Here is a 16,732-nt window from a genome sequence, read left to right on the forward strand (position 1 = left end):
ATGACAGGACTTGTACATCCACCCGTCAAGGCATACCTACCAGGCTTCTAGTAGATTACAGCCTCAGGGTGAAGAGGACACAGGAGAAAGGCCAAAGTGAATGTACTGGTATTCTAATGAAAGAGATCCATCTTCTGGGTTAGAACGGCTATGGCAGTTGGGCTGACATCAAATCAAAGTGTATTGGTAGTGTACACAGTTTATCAGATTTAATAGCGGGTGCAGTGAATTGCTTGTGTTACTAGTTCCTGACAGTGTAGCAAAAATGTCAAACAAGTATACAACTATTAATCCACTGATAACATACACTTTTATTTTGGTATATATATGCTGTTTTACATATTTATAATGAAACATGTAACGCTATCGCCTTGCTATCGCCTTAGCAACAAAGGAATACCTTCTACAGCAGACATTTCTACTGCTATATGATATTTCTAATTCTTTTGAAATTAAAATGATCAAGTTTAAATATTTGTAATTATACTTTACATCGAACAAAGAAAATGTGACGTGTAATGCCTCATGGTGCAGTTTGAAGGAAGTTGAAGGTAGTTCGGTGAGGCATTGCTAACAAGCGTTAGCGCAATGACTGGAAGTCTATAGGTACAGCTAGCAGAGACATAAAAGTGGTATCCATGAGATCATATGCCTCTGGGTAAGTAGAAAAAGGTCTTGATTGCCTAAATGTAGCACTATCCCTTTAAGACTTTACCAACGGTAGTTATACTGTAGTACATAGAGGGCTGGTTTCCTGGACACAGATTTAGCATAGTCCTGGGCAGAAAAACATGTTGAAAGGAGAATATCCATATAAAGTGCTTTTAGTCCAGGACTTATGTCCGTGTCTAGGCAACTGGGCCTTAAGTATGATCCTTCAACTGTCACTAACCATACTATTGAAATGTGTCAGACTCTAGGCTGTTATGGTGTCCATGTTAGGACAGCATCACCTGTCCATGGAAGTTGTCCTAAAATGGATACTGTACCCCTGCCAACAGTCCTTTACTTGGTGGTACACAGAGCAATGGTTAAAACAACAACCGATATTAAAACCCAGAAACCAAAATGCTTTTGTGCAGTTCAAAATACATAGCTAGCAGCTGAAAAGAATTGCACGCAAGACAGCGGGTGTACTGTAAGCGCTGACTGAAATGTTCACGGCCATTTGGTCACTTCACTCTCCAAATCTCACTTCAACTACCACAGTGCATTAAGGCACCAGCACTTTGAAATGAGCTGAGCATAACCTTAACATAGGACAACACATGGCTGCATGGGTCTGTGAGCTAGCATGCAATACACAACTTAAAAAATGGCAAAAACACCCCTATAATCATTCCTATACACTCTTATTTTGTTAATATTATATGATTTTTAAACACATTCTAAAATCATAACACAGAATTTCATCTGCGTAAGCCTATGGAAGAGTTCAAGTTCAGGTTCAGGGAGGGGGGAGAAAGAAAGTCACGCCAAGGCATTTGCATCCAGCTGAAATAAGGCCAGGATGTCGAGCATGGCCTGTTTGATGTGGTTTCCAAAACGATGAGAATCCTATTGGACAGAGGAGAAACAATTTAGAACGGACACGTTCTAAAACAAGCTGACACAATAAAACTTTAGAACGGACACGTTCTAAAACAAGCTGACACAATAAAACTTTAGAACGGACACGTTCTAAAACAAGCTGGCACAATAAAACTTTAGAACGGACACTTTCTAAAACAAGCTGACAATAAAACTTTAGAATGGACACGTTCTAAAACAAGCTGACACAATAAAACTTTAGAATGGACACGTTCTAAAACAAGCTGGCACAATAAAACTTTAGAACGGACAGGTTCTAAAACAAGCTGACACAATAAAACTTTAGAATGGACACGTTCTAAAACAAGCTGACACAATAAAACTTTAGAACGGACACGTTCTAAGACAAACTGATACAAAATAACCTATATGGATATGCAGTTGGTATCAATAGTGGCTGGTCAGCCAGGTCTGCATGTTATTCAGGTCTGTATGTTACCCAGGCGATAGCGATGTCTTTGTTTCAAGTGAGGACAGCTGATTGAAAGCAACATTCAAGATAGGCCATGTGGATCAGCCAACTCACCGTCTCAGGACTCGAGTGCTTGCTGGAGATGTGGAAGTTAATGAGGTTTTCTCCCAAGATGATGTAGGACACACCATATCCATCATCTGCCACCTGACACACAAAGAGAGAAACACAATCAGCGTGTGGAAAAGGATTACACTGCAGCACAGAGATAATCACACTATATCCTACTGGATTTTCAACTGCTAAAATTAGAGAAAACTTGGGCCCTTTAAAATTTATTTTTATTTAAGATTTGTTTTACAGGTTTTCCCCCACTATTTCGCATATTTTACAGAGTTACAATTGGAATAAATTAATTAGGCCCCTAATCTATGGATTTCACATGACTGGGAATACAGATATGCATCTGTTGGTCAAAGATGCCTTAAAAAATGTGGTTGTGGTTTGGTAAGAAGAATGCCCCTCACCCTACAGGTGTGATTACTACCTCTGAGGGTTTATAGCTTGAGGTAGTCACCTCATACAAGTACTTGGGAGTATGGCTAGACGGTATACTGTCCTTCTCTCAGCACATATCAAAGCTGCAGGCTAAAGTTAAAACTAGACTTGGGTTTCCTCTATCGTAATCGCTCCTCTTTCACCCCAGCTGCCAAACTAACCCTGATTCAGATGACCATGCTAGATGACGGAGACGTAATTTATAGATCGTCAGGTAAGGGTGCTTTCGAGTGGCTAGATGTTCTTTACCATTCGACCATCAGATTTGCCACCAATGCTCCTTATAGGACACATCACCGCACTCTATACTCGTCTGTAAACTGGTCATCTCTGTATACCCGTCACAATACCCACTGGTTGATGCTTATTTATAAAACCCTCTTAGGCCTCACTCCCCCTTATCTGAGATACCTACTCCAGCCCTCATCCTCCACATACAACACCCGTTCTGCCAGTCACATTCTGTTAAAGGTCCCCAACGCACACACATCCTTGGGTCGCTCGTCTTTTCAGTTCGCTGCAGTTAGCGACTTGAACGAGCTGCAACAAACACTCAAACTGGACAGTTTTATCTCAATCTCTTCATTCAAAGACTCAATCATGGACACGCTTACTGACAGTTGTGGCTGTTTTGCGTAATGTATTATGTAAGATTTTTGAACACCAGGATGAAGAACACAGACAATAAGATTGTGCGATTATGTTTAAAGGCGGCAGATCACTCCCGAATCTGGTCTGAAAACATCTGACAATCTTTAATGCTACTTTAAAGCCTAATTCATTTTGAGTAGAGGGCCCTTTTGAGGCCAGGCAGGGAACTCACCGGACCAAAGCCTCCCCCGCTGGACACGTACTCCGGGTGTCTGGCCAGGTCAAACAACTCCACCTGCTGGAGGGGAGTCTGACTGGTGGACAGCCTCCAGGGCTCTGACAGCACCTATGGGAGAGAACACACGCTTTAACATACACACCTCTCAAAGGAAAACAAACCGTATCAAAACTAAAAACACACAAACACCTCCATTCCACTGTAAAGATGAATAGTAACATTAACAAGTCAAAATACTACATGTGACCTCTTTGAGGAAGGCCGAGTCCTCCCCCAGGTACTTGGAGACCACGTAGAGACAGAAGAGGTGGCGGTCGATGCCTCCTCCAGTCATGGCCAGTCGGTAGAGCTGCTGGTGTCTTGTCGCAGCTTCCTTCAACAGTTTCAGTCGCAGCTCTCTCTACAGAGAAGACAAGGAATGGTAGGAAGAGACAAGGAGACAAGATGAAAGGAAAGGGGCATACCTAGTCAGTTGCACAACTGAATGCATTCAACCAAAATGTGTCTTCCGCATTCAACCCAACCTCTGAAACAGAGGGGTAAAGGGGTACTAAGTGAAGGTGGAATCGGTCTCTTTTGGCCAATCACATCCAGATATTACAATCTAACCATTTCTCATATGAGCAAAGATATGGAAATAGTTGGGTGCATTTTTGGGGGGCATACATTTTTTTTGTGTATATATATATGTGTGTGTATGTATATATTTTTTTATGCCAAAAAAGATATACACTGCTCAAAAAAATAAAGGGAACACTTAAACAACACAATGTAACTCCAAGTCAATCACACTTCTGTGAAATCAAACTGTCCACTTAGGAAGCAACACTGATTGACAATAAATTTCACATGCTGTTGTGCAAATGGAATAGACAAAAGGTGGAAATTATAGGCAATTAGCAAGACACCCCCAATAAAGGAGTGGTTCTGCAGGTGGTGACCACAGACCACTTCTCAGTTCCTATGCTTCCTGACTGATGTTTTGGTCACTTTTGAATGCTGGCGGTGCTTTCACTCTAGTGGTAGCATGAGACGGAGTCTACAACCCACACAAGTGGCTCAGGTAGTGCAGCTCATCCAGGATGGCACATCAATGCGAGCTGTGGCAAGAAGGTTTGCTGTGTCTGTCAGCGTAGTGTCCAGAGCATGGAGGCGCTACCAGGAGACAGGCCAGTACATCAGGAGAAGTGGAGGAGGCCGTAGGAGGGCAACAACCCAGCAGCAGGACCGCTACCTCTGTCTTTGTGCAAGGAGGAGCAGGAGGAGCACTGCCAGAGCCCTGCAAAATGACCTCCAGCAGGCCAAAAATGTGCATGTGTCTGCTGAAACGGTCAGAAACAGACTCCATGAGGGTGGTATGAGGGCCCGACGTCCACAGGTGGGGGTTGTGCTTACAGCCCAACACCGTGCAGGACGTTTGGCATTTGCCAGAGAACACCAAGATTGGCAAATTCGCCACTGGCGCCCTGTGCTCTTCACAGATGAGAGCAGGTTCACACTGAGCACGTGTGACAAACGTGACAGAGACTGGAGACGCCGTGGAGAACGTTCTGCTGCCTGCAACATCCTCCAGCATGACCGGTTTGGCGGTGGGTCAGTCATGGTGTGGGGTGGCATTTCTTTGGGGTGTTGCACAGCCCTCCATGTGCTCGCCAGAGGTAGCCTGACTGCCATTAGGTACCGAGCTGAGATCCTCAGACCCCTTGTGAGACCATATGCTGGTGTGGTTGGCCCTGGGTTCCTCCTAATGCAAGACAATGCTAGACCTCATGTGGCTGGAGTGTGTCAGCAGTTCCTGCAAGAGGAAGGCATTGATGCTATGGACTGGCCTGCCCGTTCCCCAGACCTGAATCCAATTGAGCACATCTGGGACATCATGTCTCGCTCCATCCACCAACGCCACACCACAGACTGTCCAGGAGTTGGCGGATGCTTTAGTCCAGGTCTGGGAGGAGATACCTCAGGAGACCATCCGCCACCTCATCAGGAGCATGCCCAGGCGTTGTAGGGAGGTCATACAGGCACGTGGAGGCCACACACACTACTGAGCCTCATTTTGACTTGTTTTAAGGACATTACATCAAAGTTGGATCAGCCTGTAGTGTGGTTTTCCACTTTAATTTTGAGTGTGACTCCAAATCCAGACCTCCATGCGTTGATAAATTTGATTTCCATTGATACTTTTTGTGTGATTGTGTTGTCAGCACATTCAACTATGTAAAGAAAAAAGTATTTAATAAGAATATTTCATTCATTCAGATCTAGGATGTGTTATTTTAGTGTTCCCTTTATTTTTTTGAGCAGTGTATATTTCATGGAGGACTGACCCACAACTTTTCAGTTCCTGTAATGCTCACAGAGCCACCATCACAGTTGAACCAAGATCCTTACCGGGTTGTCTTCCACCATGGAGCGGGCGAAGGCACAGGTCTCCACGGTGCAGGAACGCACCGTCTCTGTGCGACCCTCTCGGAACATGCGTGTCATGGACGCCTCGTACGTTAGACAGAACCTCCCCTTGTCCTGGAAGACAAATTCAATTTAATCAAATTTAATGAAACATTTATCCACTCAGGGATGAATAAGGAAAGTCAGGTTCACATTTTTTTAAGAGTAAAGACTCAGTTAACCGTCCTGTAATGTGGTTATAACATATTATAACTAGAGTAAAGACTCAGTTAACTGTCCAGTAATGTGGTTATAACATATTATAACTAGAGTAAAGACTCAGTTAACCGTCCTGTAATGTGGTTATAACATATTATAACTAGAGTAAAGACTCAGTTAACCGTCCTGTAATGTGGTTATAACATATTATAACTAGAGTAAAGACTCAGTTAACCGTCCTGTAATGTGGTTATAACATATTATAACTAGAGTAAAGACTCAGTTAACTGTCCTGTAATGTGGTTATAACATATTATAACTAGAGTAAAGACTCAGTTAACCGTCCTGTAATGTGGTTATAACATATTATAACTAGAGTAAAGACTCAGTTAACCGTACTGTAATGTGGTTATAAAATATTATAACTAGAGTAAAGACTCAGTTAACCGTCCTGTAATGTGGTTATAACATATTATAACTAGAGTAAAGACTCAGTTAACCGTACTGTAATGTGGTTATAAAATATTATAACTAGAGTAAAGACTCAGTTAACCGTCCTGTAATGTGGTTATAACATATTATAACTAGAGTAAAGACTCAGTTAACCGTCCTGTAATGTGTGGTTATAACATATTATAACTAGAGTAAAGACTCAGTTAACCGTCCTGTAATGTGGTTATAACATATTATAACTAGAGTAAAGACTCAGTTAACCGTCCTGTAATGTGGTTATAACATATTATAACTAGAGTACAGACTCAGTTAACCGTCTTGTAATGTGGTTATAACATATTATAACTAGAGTAAAGACTCAGTTAACCGTCCTGTAATGTGGTTATAACATATTATAACTAGAGTAAAGACTCAGTTAACCGTCCTGTAATGTGGTTATAACATATTATAACTAGAGTAAAGACTCAGTTAACCGTCCAGTAATGTGGTTATAACATATTATAACTAGAGTAAAGACTCAGTTAACCGTCCAGTAATGTGTGGTTATAACATATTATAACTAGAGTAAAGACTCAGTTAACCGTCCTGTAATGTGGTTATAACATATTATAACTAGAGTAAAGACTCAGTTAACCGTCCTGTAATGTGGTTATAACATATTATAACTAGAGTAAAGACTCAGTTAACCGTCCTGTAATGTGGTTATAACATATTATAACTAGAGTAAAGAATCAGTTAACCGTCCTGTAATGTGGTTATAACATATTATAACACATACAGTAGTATAAGACATAATAAAGGCCCATAAATGCTTATAACAAGTAACAAGGCATTATAGCTGTCGGCTAAAGCATTACAGATTTTTCTTGCTGGCACATTTTAGTCTTGTCATGTTTGGTTAATAAATAATAAATGTATGTTTGTTATAGCTATCGTCCTTATTAAGGAGGATTTTTATCTCATCAAACTACAGATTGTTGACAGCTACTTACAGCACCATCTCTTAACACTGGTATTCATTCACATGTCCTAAGGAAGCTACATTCCCAACCTGGGTTTTCATATATCCATCCTACCCTCCTTCCTTCCAATTGCCTCGTTGGCTAATCAGCCAATGGACTAATCCAATCAGCTGATCCTCTTTACTGTTGCCAGTCAACAGGGGCAGAGATAAGGACCCTACCCTGAAGTGAGCCAGCTGCAGGGCGATCTGGATGAAGGCATCGGGGCTGGTGCGACACTTTTTGATCAGGCCCTTCCCGAAGCAGTTGAAGGGGATGATGTGGGAGTCGACGTCGTCTGCCAAGGCCTTGGCCACCATCAGAGAGCTGGCGATGGCCGTCTGACACTGAGGCACCGCACACGGGGAACAAAGACACTGAGAATCAGCCCATTTCACTTGGGGTCTCTGATGTATTTGATCAAAGAGCCTCAGTTCTTGATTTCATTTGAAGATTTGAGGTGAGACAGTTGAGGGGGGGGGGGGATTCTCAGAAAGATTAGAGCTCAGGTGGCTTAAAGATGTGAAATCTGAAGGTATTTCTACTGTCTAGTCTATTATCACACTTGTACCAAACAGACAGGATCACTGGGGATCAGATTTGATCATTATAACAATGAAACAGAATGGAAAGGCCTGTGTGTGCATTACTGATGTGCATTAATTGATGATAATTCTGAAAACAATAAATCACGTTTGAAAAGGGGAACATCCCTACAACATTGTAGTTTAACCCAAACCCCTGTGGTAGGCTACCTCAGCTGGGATGTTCCACTGCAGCCTCTGAGGGCCTGGGAGGGACGGGTGGGGGTTTCCTTTGCAGTGGCCTTCCTCTGTGTAACCCAGCTTCACAGGGTCCATCGACAGCACATGCTACAATTAGACAATAACATCATTTAGAGACATGCACCATTTGTTCTGCCAGCTATCTATTCCTGATAACCTATACAGACACACTGTAAACATTAACACAACTAAAGAAGCAGAAGGGCTCTACTCTGCTAGCTACCTCCCAGAGGTGCCCTATGATGGGGGCATCTGCCCAGCTGTGCTCCGCGTTCAGACCCATGGTCCCGTTCCTGAACACGATGAGGTTGAAGGACTTATCAAACCACCTACAAGAAAAAGACAAACACAAACCAGTGCTTGAGCATGAAGTAAGATACAAACTCTAGTATTTAATTATATATATTTTTATTTTATTTTATTATACAAGCATTTAAAAGTGATTTAATTCATAACATTTATGAAAAACGTCTAAACAATTTATAAACATTCAGTAACATTCATAAGTCGTTATAACAGCTTATGCTTGAACCTTTTTGTAAAGGGTAATCTGTAGAATAAATGAGGGCTCAGGTAGATGATAATAACAATAACATTTCATTTGTAGAGCGTATTTCCCACACTCCCTGTGCATAATATGGAGGATTGGAGCCCTCGGTCTCACCTGTCGTAACATTTGCCGTGCAGCAGGGACTTGGCGTAGCTGTCCAGGGACCGGACAGGATCCTCAGCCTTGTAACGCTGCTCTGTGTCGTCCAGGGTCACAAAGAAGGCAGCCTTCTCCACAGTGTCCAGGGCCTGCTGGTTCCTGCCCTGTCTCAGGTAGGCCTCGCGGGCTTCTGCCCAGGGCAACCTGCCAAGTGGGGTGAACATACCATTGGGGAAACTTTTTGATAAAAGTGTGGGTGATTTTTTTACATTTCTGTGAAATCCTCATGTCTTACTCATTGTTGGACCCAAATGTACTATATTTATTTAATATTATACGAATCCTATAATTTAAAAAAATTGCCAATTTGGGTGCAATCATTTAAGTTAATTTCTCAGAAACGATTTCACAACAATCTGAGATGGTGGGTGTTTGTTAAGGTGTCTCTCAGTTGGTTGAGCATGGTGCTTGTAACGGGCAGTTCCATTCCAGCTGGGCTACCCATAGGAAAATGGACACGTCGCGTCAGATAAAAGCATCTGCTAAATGGCATACATTACATGTGTAGCGTTAGCGTACCTGTCCCCAGCAGTGAGGGCGGCCAGGCACTCCTCCCCCGGCTGGGGTTCAGAGGGGTCAGCCAGGATGCGCTCCATCTGTTGCTCTACGGCCCTGGGCGACAGCACCCGACCGTCGTAGAACATGGGCACCTTGAAGTAGCGCCCCCGGTGGTACACCACGATGTGCCTGCTGTCCTGCATATGCTGGATGGTGTCTGGACAAGCACAAGGGTAGGAAGGGATAACTTTGTGTAACTTCCAACTAAATCTAAACAAGAATATGATTATGGCTTAAAGGAGCTCTGATAAACTATTCATACAATGTGGACCTACTGAAGAATTAGCACAACAAACAGGTGGAAACTGCAGTACTACAACATGGCTAAAAAGGGTTTTTCTAGCAACTAAGACAGAGTATCAAGCAGATACCTTGGAGAGACTAAATGTGCTCTGAACTGTTGTTTCAAGTGAAAGACTTGGGAGAGAGTGCTCTAAAGCACAAACTATGGTTGATGTCATTTCCAAGCAGCAGTCAGAACTGCAGTGGGATTCTTTGGCATGAAACAAAAGTTAAAAACACACAATGAAGAGGATTGCAATGAATCATGGGAGTCTATGGGGGTCTAATTCAGGACACTTTGTAGCCTCGGTCACAAAAAAAAATTGCCCTAAATAGCCAATCTGTTATGTCAACTTGGCACTGAGAAAACAGCTCCATCCTGTGATGCCAGTTGGCCTGTATGAAAGTGCACATTGACTGGATATATTTGTGCATAGTCTGCATACATTTAATGTACACGTTGCTAAATAATAAAATGATCAAATAATCTATTCAATCTGCAATTGGTTACACCCGTTCTATGGTTGTTAGAAGTGCTTTAGTCTGTGTGATTGAGAGACTGGGGAGGAAGAAGTGGCCATCTACCTGTATCTACGCCTGGGATACGACTGGTGTTGAACATACGCTCATATTGTGCTGAGCACATTGGAATGGTATTTTGAAGCATGAGCTGAAAGGCAAAAAGGAAAATAGAAAAAAAAAATGAAAAATGACCAAAGCACGAAAGCCTGCTCTCCTAGAAACTGACGGGAGGGGAGCTACAGGGGTGGGGGGTTGATGGAGGAACCAGAACGGCTCACGGGAACATTTCTCCCACGGAAGAGAAGAAAGACAGATGGGTGGGGATTTAAAAAAATACAACAAATTGAAGGGAATGATTGGAGGGGATGGGGAAGGGTTTGAGATAGCTGGTCCTATTTCACCAGCATGTTACAGACTTGAGAAATATGGTTGTCTGGGTCAAAATAAACTATATTCCTGTACAATAACACTAAGTGCAAAAACAGTAATTCCAATAAGCACTTACAATCACTTACAGTGTCAGACAGTACCAAACAGTTATGAATGCAGGCCAAATGGGTGATACATGAGTTTGTTTTTAATGGAACATGCTGGTGAAACAGGAATTCCATGGGGACAGGAATGGGTGGGAGGGATAAGGGGTGAGCTGGATCCAAAGTTGGTCTGTGACAGTAACGCTCCCTCCTCTTACCCCGTTCCAGGCCTGGGAGGCGGGACGTATTGAACAAGCGCTCCCATTGGGCGGAGCAAAGAGGAACTCTTTTATCCAGTGCAAAGAGCTGCACCAGAGAAAACATCCCGTCCGCAAGTGTGAAACAGAAACAACCATATTTATGTCATTGGGTATTAAATACAGAGGGAAGAGGAACACACATTATGGTCATAAAGCAAATAGATAAGAAGCAGTGACCAAAAGTGAAGGCTATTTACCGGTTTGATCTGCGCTCGGTCCAGCATTCTCCTGTACAGCATGATGGCATGGATAGCATTGCCTGCCCGAGCGGCCTGCAGACTGGTGGGAAACACATACAGGAAGTCCTAAGAGAGAGGGAGTGAGAATGGAGAAAAAGATGACAATCACTGAATGAAAATCTACAATGGATAAAGAGAAATATTGCCAAGAGAATCTGATCAAATAGAGTCTGATGAATTGCCAAATTGGTAAACATCCATAAACATATAATAATATTAATAACACATACTTATCAAAGACAGTACAGTATGAAAATAGGCTAAAAGTGCTTCTCCAATAGAAATCCCTGATCATACTTGTAGGCGATGTAATGGAGGCGTTGGCTAGCTAAGCTCATGCGTAGAAACACGTCATCGGGTCTAACGGTCGTCTCGCGCCGAACTGAGCATGTGCAGGCTGTCAAATCAAAAGCACCCCTTCCATATAACATTTAAAAACGCCACTCGCACATCTGAGCTGTCTCTGTTGCAGGTGCATGGTGACAGTTGAATAAGATGAAGAAAAAGAAGAAACCTGCACACTGCTCTCGCTAGCATCACTGCTCTTTAATAAGCTATACGTATCAGCCTTCGATATATAATTGTTTTTATATTAAGTCCGCAAGCTAGATCCCTGCAATGTCTCATTGAAGATCCAGATAACTTTTCTGCCCTCTCTGGACTAAATCCTAATTATGATAAGCGTACCATATTACATGTTGGATCTTTTACATTGCAGTTTACCTACAAAATGTGCTGACTGGGAAGTAGACATACTTCGTATTCATATCACAAAATATATAAATGAGCTCTCCACAATGAATTTCAAAAGAAAACTAGTAAAAATAGACAAGATCCTGCAAACATGGAGAGGTAAATACCTGTCTATTCATGGGAAAATTGCTCGCCAGCATCACCGATCTCGCTAGCATCACTGCTCTCGCAAGCTCTCGCCAGCATCACTGCTCTCGCCAGCATCACCGGTCTCGCCAGCAGTGAGCTAGTACCACTGCTCTCGCTAGCGTCACTGCTCTCGCTAGAATCACTGCTCTCGCTAGTATCACTGCTCTCGCCAGCAGTGCGCTAGTATCACTGCTCTCGCTAGCGTCACTGCTCTCGCAAGTGTCACTGCTCTCGCCAGCAGTGCGCTAGTATCACCACTCTCGCCAGCATCACCGCTCACGCCAGCAGTGCGCTAGTATCACTGCTCTCGCCAGCATCACTGCTCTCGCCAGCATCACTGCTCTCGCCAGCAACCTGATGAACTTCTTAGTCAGCATCACTTCTCTCGCCAGCACCCTGATTAACTCCTTAGCCAGCATCACTGCTCTCGCCAGCAGTGCGCTAGTTTCACTACTCTCGTTAACATCACTGCTCTCGCCAGCAACCTGATGAACTTCTTAGTCAGCATCACTTCTCTCGCCAGCACCCTGATTAACTCCTTAGCCAGCATCACTGCTCTCGCCAGCAGTGCGCTAGTTTCACTACTCTCGTTAGCATCACTGCTCTCGCCAGCAACCTGATGAACTTCTTAGTCAGCATCACTTCTCTCGCCAGCACCCTGATTAACTCCTTAGCCAGCATCACTGCTCTCGCCAGCAGTGCGCTAGTTTCACTACTCTCGTTAGCATCACTGCTCTCGCCAGCAACCTGATGAACTCCTTAGCCCTTAGCTCTGCCGATTTTGTTGTGAGGATACAGAATCAATAGACTATTTGTTTTGGTATTGCCCTCAGGTAGCCTGTTTCTGGTCTCAGGTTCAGGAATGGCTGAAGAATCAGAACATTAATCTAAAATTTACCCTAGAAATAGCATTGTTGGGATATCTGGAGACCAGGTGTCAATTACTAATAGTCTTAGTAAAAGTATTAATCTTCAACTAGCAATCTGTGGATTCTATTCGATTAGATAGATTCAAAGTGTGTCACAACATGGTTGAACGATATATGGTGTGTAGAAATCTGAAGAGGGTGGCCAGGAGAGATAGGTGGGATAGGCTGAGGGAAGCTGAGGGTTAAGATGTGGAACTGGAGACAAGTGGGAGTGGAGTTGCTGACTGGGGGATAGAATGACAGTCAAAGACAAAAGTAAAAAATGATATTGACTGAGGCTGATGCCGTGCAGGTGCTTGTACGCATGAGGCATATACACACACACGCATTCAAATGCACACGTGCACACACATGTAAATATTGTCACACATGCACTGAAACCTATCCAGTTGGCCTTGCTGTTTTGATTACTGTTGTCCTTGATGTCTGTTGTTTTCCTTTGGTTTTCTCTTTTGTTCATTTTGTTGGTTTGGACATTGGGGGACGGTGGCTTGGGGGGGTTTTGGGTGTGTGGAATGGTGGGAGAGGTTGTTTTTTTCAGGGGGGGACTTGGATAGTTGAGGGGCAGCTCTCAGGAACTGTGGGGGGATCTTGGAGGGTTGGTGGCCTGGCGGTTGAGGGCTTGGGCTGGTGGCCGATAGGTCGCTGGTTTATGTCCCCATTTTGGGAGATCTGTCGACGTGCCCTGGTTGCTCCTGTGAGTTGCTCTGGACGGAAGTCTTTTAGATGACTGAATGTAATGTAAATGTTAAGCAGCTTCACTGCAGGTAGATTGTATGTTTTAATGGTTTTTGACAAAAATGAAAAAGTGTCACTTTCACAAGGTTGAAGTAATAACATGTTCAACTACTTAAGACATTGGCTCCAATCTAGGTGGTGCCTTTACATTTCGAGAAAATAAATAACTTTTGAATAATTTTTCACTTCTCAAACCCTAGCCTGGTCTGTCTGGTCTGTTTCACAAGCGTTCCCGGAAGTCTCGTGATGTTGCGCCCCTGGGTTCAGTAAGTCTGTGATATTATTACATTCCTTGCAGCTTGATTATATATAATGCTAGTTCTGACTCTTACCATTGCATAGTAGTTGCTGTTGACCATGATTGGTCCACGGCCTCTTAGGTAGATGTACTCCTCCCACCAGTCACTGACCTGAGAACAGCAAGACAAGCAGGAAGATGGACATGTCGGAATCATACGAAAAGCTATGGAAAACTAATGAAGCTATCTAAGAAAATCTGATGAAAACAATATTTAATTAAAATGTGACTTACATAGTTTGTAGCCCACCAGGATTTGAGTTTCAGGTACCACTGAAGTTTAGGACCCAGGCCTTTCTCAAAATCCTTGGCAAGGCCCTCCATCCTCAAGTACTGTTCGTCGTCCATGAGCGGACGGGCAGATTCAAGGTACTAGCAGAGAAAACATGTATGACAATCTAACATTGCACACCTTCAGGAGTTCTATAAATAGCCACATTGTACCCCTCTAGTAAATGGTTATAATCCATTTAAAAAAAAGATGGTTAAGCGGAGATGTGTTTTGTTTCTGTCACTCACTCTATTGATGGTGTCTTTCACCGAGGGCAGAGGGAGCTGTGGTAACGATGTCTGGAAGCTGTACAACTGGGGATTCCGCCTCCCGGAGAAGATTTTCACCAGGACCTGCACTCATAAATATGGGCTGGTCTGTTAAAGAAGTCTACCTTCAAATAAAAAGGATCATATATATATTTTCTTTGCACCAGTCTTTTGTTTATTTGGTCTGGGGGAGATATTTCTGACATATGATCCTTCTAGGTATAATATTTCTGTAGCCCCCACCTCTACCCGGCATTGGTTTCCCACAAGGCAACACGTGACATGGTCGTTTGCAGTCGACTCACCAGCCAGATGCGTGTTCTCCATGGCACGGTGCCGTGACGGGCATACATCCATCCATGCCAGGAGAGCAGCCACTTGAGTGCAGTTCGCATGGTGAAAAAAATAGCCACCCAGAGCCCTGTGCCAACTAGCACCCCGCCAACCACCTGCTGCTTCTCAAAGGACATGTAGCGACTGCAAGGAGAGGCAAAGCATCACTTACTGGCCATAAACATCCATCAATTGTCATTTTATCTATGTGATTATATACTTTACCTAACAGGCAGGTGAGCACCCACTTTGGTGAACAGTGCCAAGGAAGGGTCAGCTTGGACGTACTTTGCCCTCCCCATGTACAGCCCCACCACTAACATCAGGCCGGTGGGACTGCCAGGGTACACCCCAGTCATCACCCCATTCTGTGGAGGAAATGATATTCAGCTGTTTGACACATCAACGTCACTGTTGGTTGTATTTACGTGATCTGTATAACTTGGTATTGGTATGCCTGGTGGCAAATTTCCCTTGAGACAAAGTTTGAATACAATTTAAGTGTTGGAGCACCTTGAAGCGGATAAACTTTTTCTTCCAGGAATGCAGGCCAGACAGGTAGATTTGTCTCAGGGCCTCGTGGCTCAACTGCAGATCAATGCCATCTGGAGAGACGGTGAACTGGAACGCCACAGCCTGGTGAGCTTCTGCCATGACTCTGCCAGAGGTACTCTACAGTCGAAAACGCATGACAAAACATCACCAAAACATCATCACATGATAAAAATTGAAGCACACAGGCAACTATAATAAAATGACCTTCTCTCGTAAGCTACTTAGGTAGAAAGGACCCACCCACTCTCATGAGCTACTTAGAAAGGACCTTCTCTCAAACAGATGAGACAAGTGGGTGGGAAACATTTGTTCCATTCAGTGAGCAAAAATCTAGTAACGTGATGGTGTGATAAAGCAGTGCTATTTGAGTTTGGCCAATGACAGATGCGCAGCACGACTGCATAAAACACAGCCTGAAACGCAACCAACCTGAATCAACGGAATCATGGTCTCCAAGCAAGATATCAGCACAGACAGAAGGGGTTAGTTATAAATATCTTTGATGTCAGCTAACGTTAATGCCGGATCAACTTTGTGAATTCCAAGGCAGAAAGATACTAGCCAGTTGCCTTGTTTGTTAATATAGCTAGTTGTGACATTCATCCGTTAACTAACTGTCCGCTTATCCTGCCGTTAGCTAACTAGCTAGCTAGCTAACGTTAGCTAGCAGCAAATTGTGGAAGCGCCGGCTAGTTAGCTATGTTAACGTTAGCTAGCTAGATAACGTTGGCCAGACAGCTAGCTAGCTAAATAGTTTGATAACAGGTGAAATCAACAATTAAACTCACGTAGTATCTTCAAATGGCTCCTTTTCAAATATATTTTAGTTCAAAAACATTTCAGCAGCGATTTCAACGACACCAAGTTAGCTGGCTACTACACGCTGGGTAGTAGGCTACGTCGGACGCTCTGGCACGTTCCAGGTTGCATAGATAGGGTATATTCAAGGCTGACTGTCTATCCCAAGGTGCCACGGTTCCGGTCTAGAATCACGGTTTCGACTGCTCCTACAGTTTGGCTTCAGTACTGCAGTTTAACTGACACCCGTCCCAGAAAGCGAATTTCCATACACGACCACATAGTGAAGTCAGATTTCAAATGCATAATAAAGACACTTTATCATTGCTTGACTTGGGCAGGAGCTCACCAGAGATGAGTACCAGCACCTCACATTTTCTA

At 43.5% G+C, this 16,732-nt stretch overlaps 2 protein-coding genes across 3 annotated transcripts in view; one reads left to right on the forward strand and one right to left on the reverse strand.

Annotated features, from left to right (window-relative positions):
* Positions 1-291: 291 nt before the first annotated feature.
* LOC120024893 (carnitine O-palmitoyltransferase 1, liver isoform-like) lies at positions 292-16,484 on the reverse strand. 2 transcript variants are annotated; one of them, XM_038969244.1, is made up of 19 exons: positions 16,342-16,484; positions 15,512-15,670; positions 15,224-15,366; positions 14,971-15,142; positions 14,645-14,749; positions 14,360-14,497; positions 14,160-14,237; positions 11,237-11,344; positions 10,998-11,085; positions 9,464-9,659; positions 8,900-9,088; positions 8,459-8,564; positions 8,206-8,322; positions 7,633-7,797; positions 5,781-5,912; positions 3,637-3,789; positions 3,384-3,497; positions 2,117-2,209; positions 292-1,557 (listed from the first exon to the last, which is right to left on the reverse strand). In XM_038969244.1, exons 2-19 carry the CDS (start codon positions 15,650-15,652, stop codon positions 1,471-1,473), a joined length of 2,325 nt encoding a protein of 774 aa, XP_038825172.1. In that variant the 5' UTR covers positions 15,653-15,670; positions 16,342-16,484; the 3' UTR covers positions 292-1,470. The 2 variants fall into 2 exon arrangements, with proteins under 2 accessions (XP_038825172.1, XP_038825171.1); XM_038969243.1 differs by lacking the exon at positions 10,998-11,085 and adding an exon at positions 10,370-10,454 and having other exon boundaries at positions 16,342-16,483.
* The window catches only part of LOC120024894 (cysteine--tRNA ligase, cytoplasmic-like), a 31,724-nt gene continuing 30,964 nt past the window's right edge, over positions 15,973-16,732 (forward strand). The window contains exon 1 of the mRNA XM_038969245.1: positions 15,973-16,035. Within this exon, the coding sequence (XP_038825173.1) occupies positions 15,999-16,035 (37 nt within the window). The 5' untranslated portion in view covers positions 15,973-15,998. The remainder of the gene's footprint in view (positions 16,036-16,732) is intronic.

This window comes from Salvelinus namaycush, chromosome 30, assembly GCF_016432855.1.
Source record: "Salvelinus namaycush isolate Seneca chromosome 30, SaNama_1.0, whole genome shotgun sequence".
Lineage (NCBI taxonomy): Eukaryota > Metazoa > Chordata > Actinopteri > Salmoniformes > Salmonidae > Salvelinus > Salvelinus namaycush.

Bases quoted from the DNA above. Each gene is read 5' to 3' on its own strand.
- LOC120024893 (XM_038969244.1), bottom strand. From the start codon at position 15,652: ATGGCAGAAGCTCACCAGGCTGTGGCGTTCCAGTTCACCGTCTCTCCA. The intron at 14,498-14,644 runs GTGAGTGACAGA...TTTCTCTGCTAG, and splicing joins TGAAAGACACCATCAATAGA to TACCTTGAATCTGCCCGTCC. The intron at 3,498-3,636 runs GTCACATGTAGT...TCTCTCCCATAG, and splicing joins ACTCGGCCTTCCTCAAAGAG to GTGCTGTCAGAGCCCTGGAG.